This window comes from Glycine soja, chromosome 13 (assembly GCF_004193775.1).
Source record: "Glycine soja cultivar W05 chromosome 13, ASM419377v2, whole genome shotgun sequence".
Taxonomy (NCBI): Eukaryota; Viridiplantae; Streptophyta; class Magnoliopsida; order Fabales; family Fabaceae; genus Glycine; species Glycine soja.
The window spans coordinates 21211127-21230806 of NC_041014.1; the positions used below are offsets into that span (position 1 = coordinate 21211127).

At 32.7% G+C, this 19680-nt stretch overlaps 2 protein-coding genes across 3 annotated transcripts; one reads left to right on the plus strand and one right to left on the minus strand.

The window, feature by feature from the left end:
- Window positions 1-1047: 1047 nt before the first annotated feature.
- On the plus strand, window positions 1048-6092 carry LOC114380966 (probable receptor-like serine/threonine-protein kinase At5g57670). Of its 2 annotated transcripts, none has more exons than XM_028340123.1 (7): window positions 1048-1722; window positions 1810-2064; window positions 2205-2362; window positions 2492-2571; window positions 2675-2810; window positions 2989-3138; window positions 5731-6092. In XM_028340123.1, the coding sequence occupies exons 1-7, from the start codon at window positions 1521-1523 to the stop codon at window positions 5890-5892; spliced, it is 1143 nt and encodes a 380-aa protein (XP_028195924.1). In that variant the 5' UTR covers window positions 1048-1520; the 3' UTR covers window positions 5893-6092. The 2 variants fall into 2 exon arrangements, with proteins under 2 accessions (XP_028195924.1, XP_028195925.1); XM_028340124.1 differs by having other exon boundaries at window positions 1810-2040.
- Window positions 6093-11192: 5100 nt separating this feature from the next.
- LOC114382510 (WD repeat-containing protein 75-like) lies at window positions 11193-18715 on the minus strand. The gene is made up of 15 exons (XM_028341981.1): window positions 18282-18715; window positions 18015-18194; window positions 16817-17222; window positions 16573-16691; window positions 16388-16471; window positions 15853-15993; window positions 15350-15394; window positions 15050-15213; window positions 14714-14792; window positions 14549-14634; window positions 13835-13964; window positions 13246-13378; window positions 12842-12987; window positions 12369-12558; window positions 11193-11962 (listed from the first exon to the last, which is right to left on the minus strand). The coding sequence occupies exons 1-15, from the start codon at window positions 18573-18575 to the stop codon at window positions 11751-11753; spliced, it is 2409 nt and encodes an 802-aa protein (XP_028197782.1). The 5' UTR covers window positions 18576-18715; the 3' UTR covers window positions 11193-11750.
- Window positions 18716-19680: the final 965 nt, after the last annotated feature.

Below are 19680 nucleotides of genomic sequence, written 5' to 3' on the forward strand. Positions count from 1 at the left end.
CTTCAAGTAGCATTATATTAGTCTGGTTTTTGGATTAATAATTTGTCACATGTTCTTAAGTCCCACCTAATTATGGACCATGGCACATGGAACCGTTGGCATGATCAACATCAATTTTCCAGCTTCGAAAAGAGCAAAAAAATCCAAATCCAAACAATAATGAACATAATTCTCAGTTTTATCATCAAGAAATCAGCAAAACTAATAAGGTGTTTGGTAATTATAAAAATTAAGGGTAAAATTATAAGAAAATGAACAATGATGATGATATATCATAGCATGTATCATGTAGGATTTCATTCATTCAACCCTCCATTTTATTTCGCATTTTTTTTTCTCGTACAACAAAGAGTGAATCTCAAAATCTAATTGTTAGATGGGCACCGACATCAACCTTTTTTTAAGTATATAAAGTGAATTTTACTTTTTAAAAGATAATTATCGTAACCGTTTTGACTAATCTCAGCATAGCTTAAGCTTCCAATATCTAGAGACATTTCATAAAACGGAGCGGTGATACAATAAATATCGCTTTTAACAATAAACTTGGTCTGAAAATAATTTGACAATAATTAAAGCTACTTTATCATTACAGCTCGTTTTCCGTCATAAATGCGAAGTAGTTTACCTGAACCATTACCTTAGTTGGATATGGCTATATCTACTATAGCACCGATAGTAGCACACTCAGAAACTTTCTGACACATGGGGTGATAGTTCCCTCCAATTTTTCCTTTTCATCCAAAAACATGAGTTTATATGAACATCCGCATTATTTTTAAAGGGAAATAAATAACAAAAATAAATAAACAAAAAATTTATTTTGTATATAAAGCTTTTTATATACTAGCATTTGATAAGGATTGACTCTGTTAACAATAAACTAATTTCTATAAATAAAAAAATATTGCCAACTAATTAAGAATAAAGATAATTATGATAAAAAATAAACTATTTTACTATACATATAAATTTATGATTAAATAAAAATATAAAAACTTTTTATTAGTATATAGTATTAGCAAATTATTTCATTACATCATTAATGGAAGTAGTCATCGAACACAAGAGGAGATTAAGAACAAGATAGATATTGAGAAACCCATGTTTGTCACAAGCATGGGTCTCTAGTGGGAATTAATTAATGAGATGAATTAGCAATATTCAAGGCAAATTAAATAGAGAGGAAAATAGGGTCACCTCATCCTACACGCACCAAAATTGCAACCCTTTTAATCCATCTTTCTTTGTTTCTCTGCACAAGTGCACACAGGTCAGGTTTTTTTGAGAAAAGCATGGATAATCGATACAAAGCATTTAAGCTCCTCTAACGGTCCCTCCTAGTACATGGCACTTGCTCACGCCACACCTTTCAACTAAACCAACAAAACAAAACAAAAACCTACGAGTGTCTTTATGTTTGAGACCCAAACGCGGTCTTACTTCTTCCTCACTTGTCCTCTGTTTTGAATTTCTCTGCTCTGCATGCAACAGAGTCCCTTGTTGGATTGTTCATTGCAATGAGGTATATTCGGAGCAACAGCTTCAAGAGGCTCTTCTCATTCAGAAGACGCAGTTCAAGGGAACAGATTCTGAGTCCTAACAGTAAGGGTGAAGAAAACTATGAGATTTTTCCGCATGAAGAAGAACCTTCTCGAAGACCCTCTTGGAAGTGCTTCTCTTATGAAGAGTTGTTTGATGCCACCAATGGCTTCAGCTCAGGTTTTAAAAATTAAGGTTTGTTTTTGCTTTTTCTTCTAGTTTTGGGGAATTGGAAGTTAATGTGTTTTATGTTTCTTCTTGTTGCAGAAAATTTGGTGGGAAAAGGAGGGTATGCAGAGGTTTACAAAGGAACCATGAGTGGTAGTGAGGAAATTGCTGTGAAGAGACTCACAAAAACTTCAAGGGATGAGAGAAAGGAGAAGGAATTTTTGACAGAGATTGGTACAATTGGTCATGTGAACCATTCCAACGTTTTGCCTCTTTTGGGGTGTTGTATTGACAATGGCCTTTACCTTGTTTTTGAGTTATCTTCCACAGGTTCTGTTGCATCTCTTCTTCATGGTACTTTTTCTTTTCTTTTCTAAAAAAAACTAGTATTTTTTTCTCATAAAAATTGAAAATTTGGCAGCAAAACATGTCATGTATTCTGGTTTTGCAAAAAAAAAAAATGGTTTCTAATAGTGTGTGAATTTTCTTTGTAGATGAAAGATTGCCTCCCTTAGATTGGAAAACGAGGCACAAGATAGCCATCGGAACTGCACGAGGCCTTCACTACTTGCATAAAGGTTGCAAGAGGAGGATAATCCACCGGGACATTAAGGCTTCAAACATTTTGTTAACAAAGGATTTTGAACCACAGGTCCTTTTAATCTGCACTTTAGTTGCCTTACCTATTTTAGTTTAATCAATATTTCAAATACAGTGTTTTTTCTATAGGTTTATTTTTTATTTTTTTACCAAAAGTTACTATGTTATATGATTGTGGCAGATATCTGATTTTGGACTAGCAAAGTGGCTTCCATCTCAATGGACTCATCATTCAATTGCCCCTATAGAAGGGACATTTGGGTACTCATCTTTTCATGGACCCTTCAATGATAGCATTTGATAGTAAATTTTTAAAAATATATGAATGGTTATGAAAATGGATATGATTTCCATATTTTTGCAGACATTTGGCCCCAGAGTACTACTTGCATGGAGTTGTTGATGAGAAGACAGATGTGTTTGCCTTTGGTGTGTTCTTGTTAGAAGTAATCTCTGGCAGAAAACCAGTGGATGGGTCTCACCAAAGCTTACATAGCTGGGTAAGTATCCCCCCTTTTGCCTTTGTGAACTTGGCGTGTTCCATTGGAAATGCCTTTTGGTTTCTTCTAGAATTTGCATACTCTAATGGTGTGACTTTTAACATTGGTTAAGTCATTACTCATTAATTAAACGTTTTTGGTGCATTAATTAACCATGTCATGTATATTGAATAAATAGGCTAAACCAATTTTGAACAAGGGAGAGATAGAAGAGTTGGTGGATCCAAGGCTTGAGGGGGCTTATGATGTGACTCAGTTAAAAAGTTTTGCCTGCGCTGCCTCTCTTTGTATTCGGGCATCTTCAACTTGGCGACCTACCATGAGTGAGGTACCACCTTACACTTGTTTCTTGTATTTGGATTCGCTTCTTTGCCTTCTTTTACAATAATACATACATTAAGAAATTACCCACCACCAACAAAAAAAACATAGATTAAGAGATTAATAATAATAAAAAAATTGTTGAACGTTATGTTTAGAATATATTAGAAATTAGTTAAATTTCATTTCAAACTGCAAAATCATAATTAAAGCTTATTTAATAAAAAATGGGACTTACATATTTTTGGTGATTTCTAATAAATTTTACACAATAGTAAAAATAATGTGATAGAAATTGTGTTGCTAACATTTTTTTAAAATTACGGTGATGATGTATTGATAATATCTATTTGATAAAATTATTTTTAAATTCTTATTTAGTATCTTTAAAATGTTGATTAGCATTTATTAAAAAGAAGTATTTCTTTCATTCCAAAATAATTGATGTTTTGGCATTAAAATAATTATATTGACTGATGTTTATTGGTTTAATTGAAATATTAAAAAATTTATTCCAAATTTACTCCTAATAAATTACATCACCTAATGTGCTTATCAATTTTTTAACATTAATCACTTAATAGTTACAAGTGATACGTTTATAAATATTAAGAATATTTTAATAAAATTATTCCAACAAGTAACTTGTTTACTGTTATTCTTAAAATGTGAAAATGATTAAACATCAGTTATTTTTTAATAGAGAGAATATACTTTTTATTTAAAAGTATGTTTAACTAATTTATATTAGTTATATATAATTTTTAAATGAGCAAGAATCTTTAAAAAAAATCATTTTTTAAAAAAATAAAAATATATCATTAAAAAAATATATTTTTAAAGCTTATTATTTGGTTGGCAAAGTGATAGTTCCCAAGCCATGTTATGGATTCAATCTCCTGGGATCTTGGGCTCTACCTCTACTCTTGATGGGACCAAGACCAATGCTAGCAAGAATAACAACGTATTTGGAAAGTTACAAGTTTAGATTAAAGAAATATTTTTATAAATAAATTAAAAATGTCATCTCCCCTCATTTTTAACAAGAAATGTTTTTACTGTTTTTCTCGACAAATCTTTGGAAATGAAAGATAAAGTAAAAATAAAATACTCATAAAAAAAGTAAAAATAAAATAATATATATTTTAGTAATTATTAGTGAAAATAGGAAAGGTTCTTATTATTGAGTGTATTAAGGTTATAATTGAATATTTAATAGTGAATGAAATTAAATAAAATCAGATGAAATATTATTTCATTTTCTTTTTCTCTATTTATTTATTTCCATTTATCCAAATCCAAACATAATTTAAGAGTATCAGTAAAGAAATATTAATATACTATATTTTTTTAGGCATTGATATATTATATTAAAAAATTCAGTTACTTAAAATTATTAAATATCTTTATATTTGTAATTCAATTTATATTTTTAAAAATTATTTATATATATATTTTGAATCAAAGTCTTTAAAGATACTCCCTACCATTTCTCTGCTTGTTCTTTCCATCAATTTTGTTGTTGCCAAGGAAACTAATCACCAACTTCGATTACGTCATCAGATTAATTAGGAGCAATAAAAATGACTGGCATAACCACCACAAACAATATTGCACAAGTAAAACACATTTGATGTGTGGGAAATTTATTTCTGTCAATTGAAACGTGGAGCAGATTGCGACTCCACTTTGCCATTTTTTTTATCCCGTTGCTATAGCCCCGTACTAGCAATGCTTCCAAGTTTCAAGTAATTGAAGTACACTAAAAATAAGTACACACTCACAACAAAAAACAAACAAAAATGCTTTCAAATAATAAATACTTATAAACAAAAGAAAGTATTATTATTGTATTATTTTCTCAACGGCACAATCTCTTTGTTGGGCTGAGTTCACCTTATTAATCTGTCAATTTGTCATATTATCTATTATTATTAGCATGTGTGCCGTGTTCACCAATCCAATTATTGCCTTTTAGACGGTTTCCAAGTTACCAATAAACTATACATATTAAGATCAGTTTCATGGCTTCAAACAATCAAACTTCCTAAATATAATACCCTATTGTCAGCTTTCATTTTATTTAATTTCCATGGCTTTGCTCATCATTTTCAGCAGTCAGAAATCTGATCAAGGATAGATTCATCATTATTTTCTCAATGCCAATGGCGGCCCTTTTTTGCCCATGAAAATTTATTAATCACTTGATGTTCTCTCTTACCTAATTTTATCCTCTGTGCTAACATCTGATGAAAGACATTCAATTCATTGGAATTGTGGGCCTCTTTTTCTTCTTGTGAATCCCTCATGAAGCAATAATGGTTGACAGTATGTACATAATGATCAGATTTTTTTTAGCATAGATCATGTGTACAGTGACTTTACTATTAGATGGAACTTTAGAAATAATATATCCTAGATTGCCTTTTATCTAGAGAAAATAGTGTATGTAAAGATAGTGTAAATGATTTTTTATATTGTAATTTAATTATAATTTTTTATTAACGATAAATATGCTGAGTTTTAATAGTTATCTTAAAAGTTATGTGAATCATAATTTCAAATTGATTGATAATATTATTTATTTTTGAATTAACAGGTATTAGAGATAATGGAGGAAGGAGAGACGGATATAGAGAAGTGGAAAATGCCAGAGGAAGAAAAAGAGCAAGAAGAGGAGTTCTGGGGTTTTGAGGATCTGGAATATGAATATGACAGCTCCTTTTCAATGTCTTTACTTGACTCCATTGGAAGTACTTAATCAAGAGTCACATGCCTTTTTCAATTGCTTGTATATATACAAATTTCATAGAGAGGAGTTCATGTGGTTATGCTACTCCTATCTAATCAAATCTCTAATAACATTTTTTTGTGTGGATGTGAAATATTTATTGTAATTGAAATTCATTATGTCGGCAATTCCAGAGGAAATGACCCAGCAAGATTGTTTTCGTGCACTAATCAATTTCACTGATAATCAAGTTTTGTGAAACAAGGCAGTGATAATTGGGTCCAACAGGTCCACTCACTGCAATTTTTCAACACGATGTGACTAGACTAACAATAATATGAGGTTTATAAGTCGTTTAGATAGAGACATTGGAAATAGATTGTGCATAATGATGGCTCATATTTTTAAAGTTTTAAGCAAATTTGGCGATATTTCTGGTTAGAAAAGGGAGTTACATATTAAGGACCATGTCTTAACATAAGGAAAAGAGAAAAAAAACAAGTTACCTTTATGGCAAGTCTATTTGAAATCTATATACAAAGTCCAAACTCCAAGCCTAATATAATAATGAGGGAAATAAGCATTAGGCCAATCGTCTAGTCACCTTCTGCAACTCTTGTTGGGTTATTCAAGAGATACACAGCGAAATAATTAATAATTAAAAAAAAAATTCTGGGTCTCAAAATTTCACGTTTTATCTCTTCCATGTTCATCGCACACGATGTGTTTGCAATGTATAGAAATAATTTGCTTGCTTTTGACAATTCCATCCTAATATGATTAATTTTAACTGTATTATATTTCTTATATCTTATCTATAATGTCATCTTCTACTAGCAGGGAAAATACAGCCGGTATATTTGAACAGTAACGATTTTGTTAGTTATTTAATATTAGTAATGAATATTGAAGGAATAAATTCTAAAGTTTTAAAGATTGAACCAACTTCCTGTTTGGATTTTTGGTCCAAACCTAGGTTTAAGGTTTGGATCAATCTCCATTTCTAAAAAGTATCAATTGTCTTACTTATACGATAAATGCATGTTGGACTGTGTCACCGCATGTTCACTAGTAAAATAAACACACATTTAATCTTTCATAGTTAAAGATATTTCTTCTTGAGAATGAATGTATTTTATTTTTAGGGTAAATGACTAATTTGGTTTGTGTAGTTTACACTGGCAAACAATTCAATCCATGTACCATGGAAATACACAATGTAGTTCACAATTATGCAAATGTATTGACAATTTAATCTTACCTCTTAAAAACTCTTCTATGTTTCGGTTAACGTTTATGATGATATGACATGTTAAAGACGATGTGACAAATCCAAGTGGTAGAAGTGGAAGCCAAGCGATGGGTCAACTATATTTTGGACTAAATTGTTGGTGATTTTTGTTTTTGAATTTTGATTTTAAAATTTACAAAAAAAGGTAACAGTTATGTTGAAAAGAAGGTTTCTCTTCCTAATTTTTTGATAATACTTTCATATGCAGTGACAAAATGATCCCCAACAAATATAACTTAATGACAAAATCGTCCACAACAATCAAGTGGAATATCATACAAAGGATGGTTAACCTCTACAGATTTTTCAATCACTACATCTCCTTTTTTCACATTACCCACACCACCTTCGGAATATTTACACTAGTTTGCAATGTTTCTTGTTATCCTATCTATTTCATTTAGAACATCATCTCCAATTCAGTCATCTACACCCACTTCCTCACCATTCGTCATTTTTTCATTTGTGTTGCCAATATTGTCTCATAAACAACATTAGACACACCCTCAATGGAATCTCTGACATGTCATCTATCACATGGTCAACATATATATGCACATCCTTGTCTGGATCAAGGAAAGTTGTGTTACACATAGCAAAGGCATCCTCATCATTATCAAACGAATTTAAACCATCCTCAAACTCTCTTCTTGGTACCAAATAAAATACCTTTTAAAACTCACTATATCCACCACAAGCCTTACACAAGTCATGGATAGTCCACACGTTCATCAGGTTTGTCTCAAATGACTCTCGATAACATTCTTCACCTTCCACATACTCCAATACCCCTTCATCATTTCAGACAAATCGACCTTTATGGTGCAACAGAAAGTTAATCTTATAAGACATTTTGGAAAAAAAAATACACAAAATAGAGTCAAAAGAAAAATGAAACATAACATCATTGTATTAATAATAAAATTTATTCATTTTTATACCCAAAACAGAGCATCATTGTTTTACTTCATTGGAGCATCATCAACAAACCCTAAACCCTAACACGTGTATAATCACTTATCTGTCTACAATAATGAAAAAATCGACAAGAAATGTAACAAAAATGGCAGCCACAGGGAGAAATGCTACGAAAACGGAATGAAGGTCATTAACGCAGACAAAGAAATTGAAAGAAACACCTTGCCTTACGAAGTTATCTTTCGTCGTCTTCAATACACATGGAGAAAGGTCAAGAATACAACAACCACAAACCAAAAGCCACCATCTGCCGCCATGTCATCACAGTAACTGGCGAAGCAAACACGAGAACGAGCATAGCAACCCACACTTCCGTCTTTCTTTCACAAAAAGGTAAAAAGGAAGAGGAGTAGATCAATTTGTGGTGACTTAATAAAAGATAAACAAACTCATTTCCTCCTTCTGACAATTTGATCCACATATGTCTGACCTAGTGTGTGCGTTTCACTTTCACCATGTGAATTTACCACATCGTTCTTTAGCATGTCACGTTGTCACAAATGTTAACGCAAACCGAAGAAAATTGATGATAAGACTAAATTATCGATATATTTACATAATTATAGAATAAATTGTGTTTATATAATACAAAAGACTAGATTGACCGTGAGTATAAATTACATTGACTAAATTTTTAATATAATAGAGCAGAACATGAATTAGTTTCATGGATTTACTGGCTGTCACGCAAGTTGTCATATGCATAATGCTACAATCCCCCACTTGAAAATTGGAAGGGGCAGTAGAGCTGTCATGTACTTCAGAACGTTAATTATTTATAGTTAATATGAATATCAATTGGGCGTTCACATGAACTGATTTGCATGAATATAATCTGAACCAAATCCCTAGACAGCAGAGGCCACAGAGTGTGACATAGTTTTTGGTTTCGTTTCCGTTGCATCTACTGCGTTTGTTTTTGAGGAAAAATCGAAATTGGAAAAATATGTTTGTTGTTTGTCACGGTATTTACAAAGGAGAAGGGATTCTTTGTTTCTTAGTGAAAAACTACGTTGTCTATATTATCTGCATACATTAACTCCGCTCTGGAATGCATAAAATGGGTGAATAGGGTGGGCTTTTCAGCTGATTATTGCTATTTATATTATATTGATTTTTATTTTTCTAAAAATTTAAAAAAATGAAAAAAAGAGTATTTTTAATAATAGTATAAAAAAATTATTTTTATTTTTTCACCCTTAACAAGAGTATTTTTATATATCAAACAAAGGCATTTTATCATAATATTTTTTTTAAAAAGTGCACATTATCTTAAAAAACAAATTATATGAGACAAAATGTGTATTAATTATATTAAAAAAATCATCCAGTGCTTTTTTTTATCTGTAAGTTAAAGTCTTGAAGCATTTGATGAATTGTATTTATAGCTTACATATTATATGCCCATACATGCACAATAAAAATCCAAAAAAAAAAAGAGAGAGAATGGTAAAATAAAACATGGTTTATGTTATTATATATATATCCTTTAACAAATAAAATAACACGCTCTATTATGTCTTTCAGTAAGAACTTTATTTATATATTAATTCTTTAAGAAATACTGTTAAAACACTCGTTGGCATAACTCATAAAATAAATTACATTTGCAAAAAACAAATAACACTAAATGAGCGGAAGTTGGCGATGAAGTGGTAGTTTTCCGACGGCAAATATATAATTTCAAAGTTAACTTAATTAATCAAAGGCTTGCATTTATGTATGTGTTAGTTGAACGTTGCCCCGAGCAGCCTCAAAAGTTGTTCAGCAAGTAGGAGAATGAATCTTAGACAAATTATCAAAATATCTTTTACTTTTCAAAACTATTACATTGAAGGTTGTTCAACTTAAAAAAGACTAGGAGGAATTAATGATGCAACGACAACGAAAGATAAATATTAATAATTTAATATTGCTTAACAAAATATATTATTTTGTCATTTGTGGTAGTTAACTTAGTAGTGTTACGTATAAAAATGTCTTAGCAAGAACGATTTTGTTATTTAAGAAAGCAATTAATCATGTAATGCCAACAAATTACAATAGTTTTACCATGATGATATTGTTGCTCCGAATAGCAATTCTAAAATGTATATGTTGAAGAAGAGGGAAGTCACGTAAAGCAATGACTTTCTATCATTATAAGACAAATGGCTCGCAGATTTTTTTAGTTATAATAATTTTTCCGTTTGTGAATTAGCAAATTATTGCCGCCAGAATTTGCAGTTTAACATTTGTCTTTCCATGACCACAGGCTCATTCAGAAATTTCGAAACTAGCTTGCCGTTTAACATTTTTAGAGTATCCTCGAACAATAGTGAATATTTAATATCCAAACTATGCATGGTTAAACCCTGAAGAGGTGAAGAAATAGATAGCTCTTATCTACTTAGTGTCAGTTTATCAACTACAAAAATGATGACACGGTTTATTCCCAAATCAATGCATTCACTTGCACTTAACGGGTGAACAACTGGGCACAAGTAAGCCAAGCTGCTCAAGGAAGGGCATAATGAGAAAATGATATTTAAGAAAAAAAACACAATAAATACAGGCATATTCCTCAGGCTTTGTTGAGGGCGAGAGAGTAGGTGATCAGGACATGCAATTAGATTGTTCTTTATTATTATTATCAAATTTCTGTCAAAAACCACAGGGAGGGTCATTGTCGAACGAATTAAACCAATGTCATAATGTTCTTTGATGATCGTTTGCTGTATTAAATCCGGTTCGGCTACGTGGTCCTATTCCTATCCTCATTTTTGTACTTTCCATTGTTCGATCTGTATCACATCTACTCTCATTTATCAACGTACGTAGTCCAGCTATGAAAAAAGGTTTCATTTTAATGAGAATGCTAGTATCCAAGACATACAAATATCATATTTAAAATCGTTTTTTAATATTTATTTTTAAGTAACTAAATTAATTGATTAAACTCTTTTTAATCAATACTTAGGATAGTCATTAAAAAACCTTATATTAATGCCCTCTTGCTGTGAGATGCATGCAGGCTTCAAATAATTTTGGAGCGGGGTGGGGATATTGTGTAGGCTTCATATCTCAGAAAAACGAAAAAGCAAATTGTCACTATATATTTAGGATCACAATTTCATAATATTTAGACATAGGAACTGTAGCTTCCATAGCATTCACCGCTACACTACCTAGACTCGTTGACAGTGGCTACAAGCTTACAACATTGCTACACTGCAAACTACTATTATCATTCATTACAGTAAAAAATTTCGCCCCATCCAAGAACTGAAAAATTGAAAATTAAAGAATATTTATAACTAAAGGTCACACTAGCAAGGCAAAATCGGGTTTTAGAGAGGGGGGACATCTCAGGTATACCAAGCCATCTAGCCAACCACTTAAAGCTGAAATCTTTGTTGTCCCATCTTTTCCTGCATCAGCTAATTTGACAAATAGTTCCATCATGCGAAAATGGCAAATTGCTAATGCCAGACCGACCTGCAGCGGGTAGAAGGTAGTGTTTACACCAGTCTTGAAGGGAACATTCAAATATCTTAACTTCAAGTCCAGTCCTTAGGCCTCTTGAGCTCTGCTAGGTGGGCATCAAAGAAACAAAATCATCCCTTGATGCTGTTCCATGTCATTCTACAGTTGCTGTCCTTTTCTCAAGCAGGGACTCCAAAAATTCCGAGCACAATTTAGTGAGGGGTGGCAACGATTGTGATAATCCACTAAATATGGTCACCCAAGGCCTCTTGGAAGAAGAAGCAGCAGATGAAATCGATGAATCCATTTTCCTTTTCAAATCAAACTTGGGAAGCTCTCCATAAATTGATGTGTATCCAAATTGTCCTGAAATTCAAGGCCATAAAATACAATCTATTTATGGACAATTTCTTTACCATAAACCTAACACACTAAAATAGAAAACTAAAATATAAGACAACAAAAAGGTGGAAGTTTTTTAACAATACAACCTATTTCAATTCATTCTCTCTTTCTTTCTTTCTTTATGGGACATTTCTAGTATGATCATTAGAGGAGTTAATTAACATGAATGATCAAAATCGTTTCAATTAAATATAAGCTTCACCCTTCATTTTAAATTGTGTGGCCACGATTTGCTCCTTTCACCTAATACATACACATATTAATGGGATTGAACTTGGACCTATGACTTCTTGTCTTCTTCCATATACATGGAGCAGAACAGTATAAACCTGATCAAAACACAATAGATGAAGTAAGGTTATCGCACCTGTTTCTTCAAACACAAGATCCTCCTGCTTAGTCATACTAAGCTCACAGGCTTTTCCGCCAGATGGATGAAAGATGGCATATTCATGATCTCCATTTATATATGCAAGCAGTGTCTGCGTTGGTTTCCCATCAATAACTGCTTGTTCTGATGGATCTCCTTTGAGAAAAGCAAGCCTTCCTCCCTTGGCCTAAATGAAAAGAGCAAGACAGAAAGAACAAGCCAAGCAACATAAATCTTCAAGCATACTAAAGAGAATGCAGTCAGTCAGGCACTATATAGATTGAAAATTCTCACTCATTTCTTTCCCTTTTTCACTCAGTTTTCTGTTTCTAAACATTTTTTAATCCATGTTTGTCTATTTTGCACTGTGGATTTAGAAACCATTACAAACCATTCTCAAAGCTGACAGTTGATAACTCAATTTTTGGCCTATAGTCAGAATTTTTCAGAGAGACTCAAAAGGATCGTACCTTAGTAACTGACCAGGAAGCCACAGGAACAGGATCTGTCACATTGAATAATAAGATTATCCCATCACCTTTAAATGTATATTCATTCGATTCGGGAAGGAGAGCAAGGACAGCAAAATATGACAAATCTATTGCAGATGAGACAGCTGCATGAATATGCATCAAATTCTGTGAGATCAACAGTATTCCCATCATGTAATCATAAGTTTAGATAGATAAAACAGTATCTGTTAATACACAAAAAACAAAAGTGAAAAATATCAACCAAAAATTTAGACAAGCTCTACTGGTTGCAAGACAGACAGGGTAGAAATTTGAAAGATACATGATTTCTAAAATTGAATACAAGAGACACATGAAATCATAGTCAGTATATCATAGGAAAAGAAATAAAATCTTTAAACCTTCTATTTGGAGTCTGTATGACCAAGATGCAACTAACTTTGACATACTCCAAACAGACAGCTGCGGTTTTGAACCATGACATACAGACAGAAGATAATCTGACTTTCCAGCAAAGACGAGCCTCATAATAGGCTGGGAAAAAATACAACAAATTAGAGATAATGGGGGGGAACAAGTATAGGTACTAATTAATGAATCCTAAAATATAGAACCCAAAAAGCAATATCATATATAGGCATGAACACTCAAATACAACAAAAGGAAATTATTTGCTCAGATGTTTTTCTTCTCAGGGTAAAATATGTTGCTTCTGTAAATATGACTAAATTAATTCATAAAAAAAATCTGTTGGTTTTGGTCCTCATTTTTTTTAAAATCATTCCTACCATCACTTATTTATGACATAGCATGCATCTATATATACCACCTTAGAATGGATGATGATATAACAAAAGGGGATGCATGCCGCATCACCACTAAATTGTTATAGGGAAAATTTTAAAAAATAAAATAAAAAATTAGGTCCGAAACAAACAATTAATATAGTAATAAAATAATAATAGAGATGACAGAGTTCAAGAAGATCACCATTTGAGTTTCTCCTATAACAGCAATGAGGACATTATTATTAGGATCCCACAATGTAATAACAGTGTCTGCTGCAACTGCCAGCACAGAACCATCAGCTGAAAAAGCAGCAGCTCTCATGGCTTTATTTCTGCAAAGGCACAATGTATCGACATCATGACAATGAGTTAGTCATATAATCAACTAAATTTCAAACACAAGCAATCAGCGGCTAAATCATATTTTGCTCATCCTGCTGAAGTAAAGAATATAATTATTTTCTTCATTTTGCAAATAAGTAGTCTTATTTAAGTGCTGTCAAGGGGCCAAATTACAACAAAATGATATACTTCCAAGTGCAAAACCAACAAAAATAATAAAGGAAATAAAACAGCTGCATATATCATCCAGCAATATCTGGAAACCTAAGAGAACTTTATGCCACTACTACTAATCCTGTTTGTTTTATTTAAAAAGAAATCTAGGAGAACGATTTTGCTCTTATCTGATATCCATAATCTGTGTCCCTTCCAATATTTAAATGGTAACTACCTTGTTCAATAAAGTTATCCACTTTTTTACAAGTTCACAACACACTAGGATAAGAGGTTCCTGGGGTTAACATATTGAAGGCAAAGCTTAAACGGTAAAGTATTGGTTGGTTTTTTCTTCAACATCTATAGCCTACACAAGCAAATATTGGTTAATTCTAACAATCATAGTAGGATTATATACTTGTATGACCCAACAGCATGACACCTCCAACCAGAACTCCGAACCATCTGGCCTTTTTGCTGAATTTCTTCCCTGCAAACCCATATCTGAAATATGCAAAAGTGAAGTAAATAAGTGCTACCAGAAACAAATCCTAAGCATACATAACAATTTATCCAAAATTACCTTGAAATCTCCACCATAGGATGTGCTGACAGCCATAGGACGAGTTGGATGGAAAGCAACAGCAGAAATATGAGCATCCCTATCAATAAGTAGATATAAGTGTCAAATCCACTTTCTAATATATCTAAAGGCACTACACACCTAAATTCAGCTTGACAAGGTAGAAGTGCAATTCTAACAGAGTTATAGAATAGTTACAAAAAATCAACCCCAACACTGAACAATTGAATAAGTCATGCCATTCAATTAAGTTACCTATATCCCTACATTATGTGGGCCCACTTATAAAACTTGAGATTTTTTAATTTTCCTTGATAAAATAATCCGTGGACAAACCTGTGTGGTTCATAAATAAGGGTAGATAATGAAAATCTCTTGTTATCATCCAAATCCCAAAACTTCAAGCAAATAAAACCTCCTATTCCATCTTCAGGAAGTTTGACATCAACTGTACCCATCATAGAGCCATCGACAGACAGCTCCACCAAGCTCACCACCACCTGTAACCACAATATTCCATTGAACAGATTAATAATCAATCAAATGCTTTATAAGCTGAGACAAGACGCGAGAATACTAACAACCAAGATTGTCAATATATCACATTAGATGAAATTATATGTAACCAGTACATACCGTGACCTCATCAACTGGTTGATGGTTTCTTTCACAAACTTGAACCTGCAGAGCAACCAATTTCAACATTATACATTTTATGTGTTTAATTTTGATGCTGTTATCACACCTTAAAAGTAATTATAAATTAAGGCAGAAATACTCAACCAAACACCAGATCAATATAAAGTATAAACATATATTTAAAAAACAATGAGAACTTAAGCATAATGAAATATATCTGAAGCTTGTTAAAACATTAATCAAGGGAGAAAAAGGTAGAAATAAAATTTCTCAATACAATGAAAATACACTTTACCCCAACAACATATAGAGGTAAAAGCAACAGTGTCTATTTACTAGGTTTTTAACTTAAAATATTTAAATAAAAATTTAGTGCCAACTGATCATTTCCCTTGCAGAAAGACTGAAGCCCTTTTTCCCTTTTCTTTTGGGTGGGGGTGGGGGTTGGATCAAGACATTTCAAAATGTTAAAAAAAAAAACTTAAATAAAAAGATATTACCTCATAAACTTCGCGATTAGCAAACAAGCTGTAGAATTGGATGGCATAATTCTCTGTTTGTACAGCCAATAAACCAGAAGTGCAGTCAAAGGCAACTCGGCTGGAAAGACCTTCACATATATCTTGAGAAGGCAAAGGGGGCTGCAAAAACAAAAAATGTAAAGGTTACATCAAGTTTCAGCAAATGCAAGTTGTTATGCAAGCACCCGGGAAAATATTAATATATTGATATAAAATGGATAGAAAATAAAATTTCTTTTCATTGGTGTTACAGGTTTTCTTATATTTTCATAGTATAGTTTGATGTGGAAGTGAATTAAAAAATTTCCCTCATCAAAATCAATTATTTTCTTAAAACTGACCATTGATGTTTCAAGCTTGCAAGCCTATATTAAGGAGAAAACTATAATGTGGGTCGATAATTTAATTTTCCTATGAAGAAAATCATTTCTAAAATGTTGTCCGATAATCAAAATCAGTGGTTTTCCAGTGCATTAGAAATAAGAATACAAAGAGAACAAACATAGGAACTAACCTTGATACCAGAAATACAGCTTATTATTTCCATTGGCTTTGAAGGCTTCTTCAATATAAGCACTTGATTATCTGCATGAGATATCTGCAAACCCTTAATTAGTTAGATATATGAACTAATTGTCAGGACAGACCCAGAGACTTCTAATTTTATTACATGTTCAACTACACATTAGTAATCCTTACTGAGAAAAGTGATCGATCAGGAGATTCTACGAAATACAAAAGTGGAGATCCAAATCTTGGTAAAAAATAATTCTTTTTTGTGTCTAACCGCCAAATCACAAGAACTCCTTCCTTCCCACCTGGATATCAAATGAAGGCATATAAACAATAAATTATATTGCTCGACATGAGTATAGGAGAGTTCAGACAAACATATTCCCCAGTTCAATGACTTCTATTATTTACTACAAGCAATATAATTTACCTGAGTAAAGGTAGGCTCCATCTGAAGAGAAAGATAGACACCTCACTCCAGAAGAGTGCCAATGCCGTGTGACGCTTGATTCAGCATCATCATTTTGCCTTACCCCATCCTTATTTTCCTGATCCATTGATCTTCCATTCACTAATCCGCTACTGTTCAAGAACTTCTGAGCACCAAATTCATGCCAAATTAAAATTCTTCCAGTTACATCACCGGCAGCCACAGTTCTCTCTGTCGGATGGAATGCAAGAACAGTAAAGGTCTTTGTATGATGCAGGGTAATCTTCTTAGACACAGCAGAATCAGAGTCCTTTTTAGGAACTGCCCATATATGAAGTTTCCGCTTGTCTTTTATACCCAAAAAATTTCCCAAGTGACTAATGGTTAAAGATTCTGGTCGTTCGGTCTGTCAAAAAGCGAGAGAACATGCATGCACTTAAGCAACAACAACAAATAATAATAATTAAATCACATTCTCATATATGTTGACTGACAACATCTGAGAATGAACCGATGAACAGAAATCAACTAATTTCTAGTTAGAAGATACTCCCTCCAATCTTAACTATAAGGAAAAAAAGACATACTTCACACTTATTAAGAAAATTAGTTAACTTCATTAAATTGTGTCATTTCCAATTAAAAAATAAACATTTTTCCTAAACTATCCTTTATTGGAACTTGATATCAAGCATAAAAAAAGTCTTTGACCTTATTAAATAAAAAATATTTTGGAGATAGTCTCATTAAATAAGGCATAGGTAGTTGAGATTTGCTTACATTTGAGACATAAAAATAAGGGACTTTTGTTGCTTATATTCGAGATTGGAGGGAGTAAATTAGTACAAGTAGACATTGCTTTGGAAATCACCATCTTCAGGGGTTTTCTAATTACAAAGTACCTGAATTAAAAAAATAAAAAAGCAAGCAGTCCAAATGACATAATGTATGAGTATTGCTCTCCCACCACTCCTCCCTCCCTCCTCTCTCATCTTAACAAAAATGTCCTTAATTATATTCACTTGTGGTCTTCTCTAACTACTCTTAGAAACAACAAAACAAGCTGTGCATTCATAATTAGCAGCAAAAACATGAAAAAGCACATGATTGATTGAAACCTGTGCAGCTGATTTTCGTAGTTCAAACTTTCATAATTCACAATGCTTACACTAATGTCACATTCATTCATTTAATTTACCTCTTTCAAGATAAGTTGGCTAACGGAGCGAAAGTGGGTCAAATTACACTTCCTGATCTGTCCATAAAGAGGCTTGGAGCGATTGTCCGGTGCGTTTATAACTTGAACAGACACGTAAGCAATAGCATTCGCCGTCTTCTTCCCGTTTTCTTCCCGCGGAGACAAAATCGAAGGCACCACCTAAAAATAAAAATATAAAAAGTTTTGAAGCGAATAACAATTTGACAAATGCTTAGCTTAGGACAACATCGGTAATGAGTGTGTTACCATAGAGAAGATGGGTAAGCAAAGGTCGATAATCTTGACGCATTCGGGAACGGAGAAGTCCCAGTGGCGGATGGTTCCGTCGACGGAAGCGGTCCAGCAGTAGCTTAGGCCAGTGGAGGAGGGGATCACCACGACGGCGGTGACGGCGGCGGTGTGACCTTCGAGGGAGGAAACGAGGGAGCCGGTGGCGGTGCTGAAGATGGACACGGTGGAGCCGCTGCAAACGAGAAGGCGCTTGCCGTCGTTCGAGAACGCCGGAGCGGAAGAAACGTAGTTTTCGCCTCCGCGTATCATGCTGCCGAAACGCTGCGTTTGGCCTGCAAGTGAAAGTGGGAGGGAGAAAGAATAGAAACGGTGCGAAGGTTAAAGTTTATAAGGGAAGGAAAGAGAAGAGGGTCGGCACTCACGGCAAAACCCCTTACTAGGGTTTTTGGGCCCTAATTTCGTTTTTAAGCTATGTTTTAATTACGATGTACAGTGTAGTTAAAACATGCAATTATAGTATTTTTTTAGAAACGTAGTATTTTTTTTTCTCTCCTTAAAACGTAGACTTTGCCTCTCCTATGTTTTTTTTTTTGTTTTCATATCGTTGTTCCAAAGGAAAGCAGACATGCTATGGCCAACATTAAATATGTGAGCTATTTTTTATATTTATTATTCTTTCATTCTTTGTTTTTATAATTTTTTTTAATTAATTGTAATTTATAGATAATCTTATTTAATATATTTTTTTAATTTTACCTGAACTAATTATGCAAGTACTTCGTACAATTTTAAATAATTCTTTAGTTTATGTTCTAAAAAATTTAGACAAATTTTAAAAAATCCATCTAATATATAATATACTACCAATGAATAAATTGAGACGGAGCTAGTCCAACTTAATATACTCGTTGAATCTTAAAGATGTTACTTACATTAAATATTAAAAAAAAATTATCACTTATAATGATCTTCCTTGGTGTTGGTGGTTATTAATGGTTGTTATTAATTGACACCAATAGTCATCTACTTCTAGCATAACCCGTTGGAGAAATGTTCGGGTGAAAAGTAAATAAGCATCAGTAGCATATTTTAAAATAAAAAAATAATAAAAATATATTTTTAACCTTTTATTGATGAAATGCAAAGATATGAGATTTTTTGTAAAATCTATTTAAGAGCCTCAAGAAAGGTGTTGGATTAAAAGATTGAGTACTCATGAAGTTGGATTGCGGATGTTCTAAGCCTCATAGTTCCATTTTCCTAGTTACCATTGGCCAAATATCCCTGAAATATGGTAAGCCGAACTCACTTCAAATAAAAGGCACATACCAAGAGTAAGCCGAAATTGACATTCGGAATATCGATCCTCAAGTTCATGATTTAGCTGCACCTGCTGCTCCAACTATTCTTTTTC

Coding starts and splice junctions, on each gene's coding strand:
- LOC114380966 (XM_028340123.1), top strand. CDS start 1,521: ATGAGGTATATTCGGAGCAACAGCTTCAAGAGGCTCTTCTCATTCAGA. Junction 2,065..2,204: donor TGTTGCATCTCTTCTTCATG/GTACTTTTTCTT, acceptor TTTTCTTTGTAG/ATGAAAGATTGCCTCCCTTA. Junction 2,572..2,674: donor CCTATAGAAGGGACATTTGG/GTACTCATCTTT, acceptor ATATTTTTGCAG/ACATTTGGCCCCAGAGTACT.
- LOC114382510 (XM_028341981.1), bottom strand. CDS start 18,575: ATGATACGCGGAGGCGAAAACTACGTTTCTTCCGCTCCGGCGTTCTCG. Junction 15,214..15,349: donor AACCAGTTGATGAGGTCACG/GTATGTACTGGT, acceptor TTGTGGTTACAG/GTGGTGGTGAGCTTGGTGGA. Junction 12,559..12,841: donor CTTCCTGGTCAGTTACTAAG/GTACGATCCTTT, acceptor CTTTTCATTTAG/GCCAAGGGAGGAAGGCTTGC.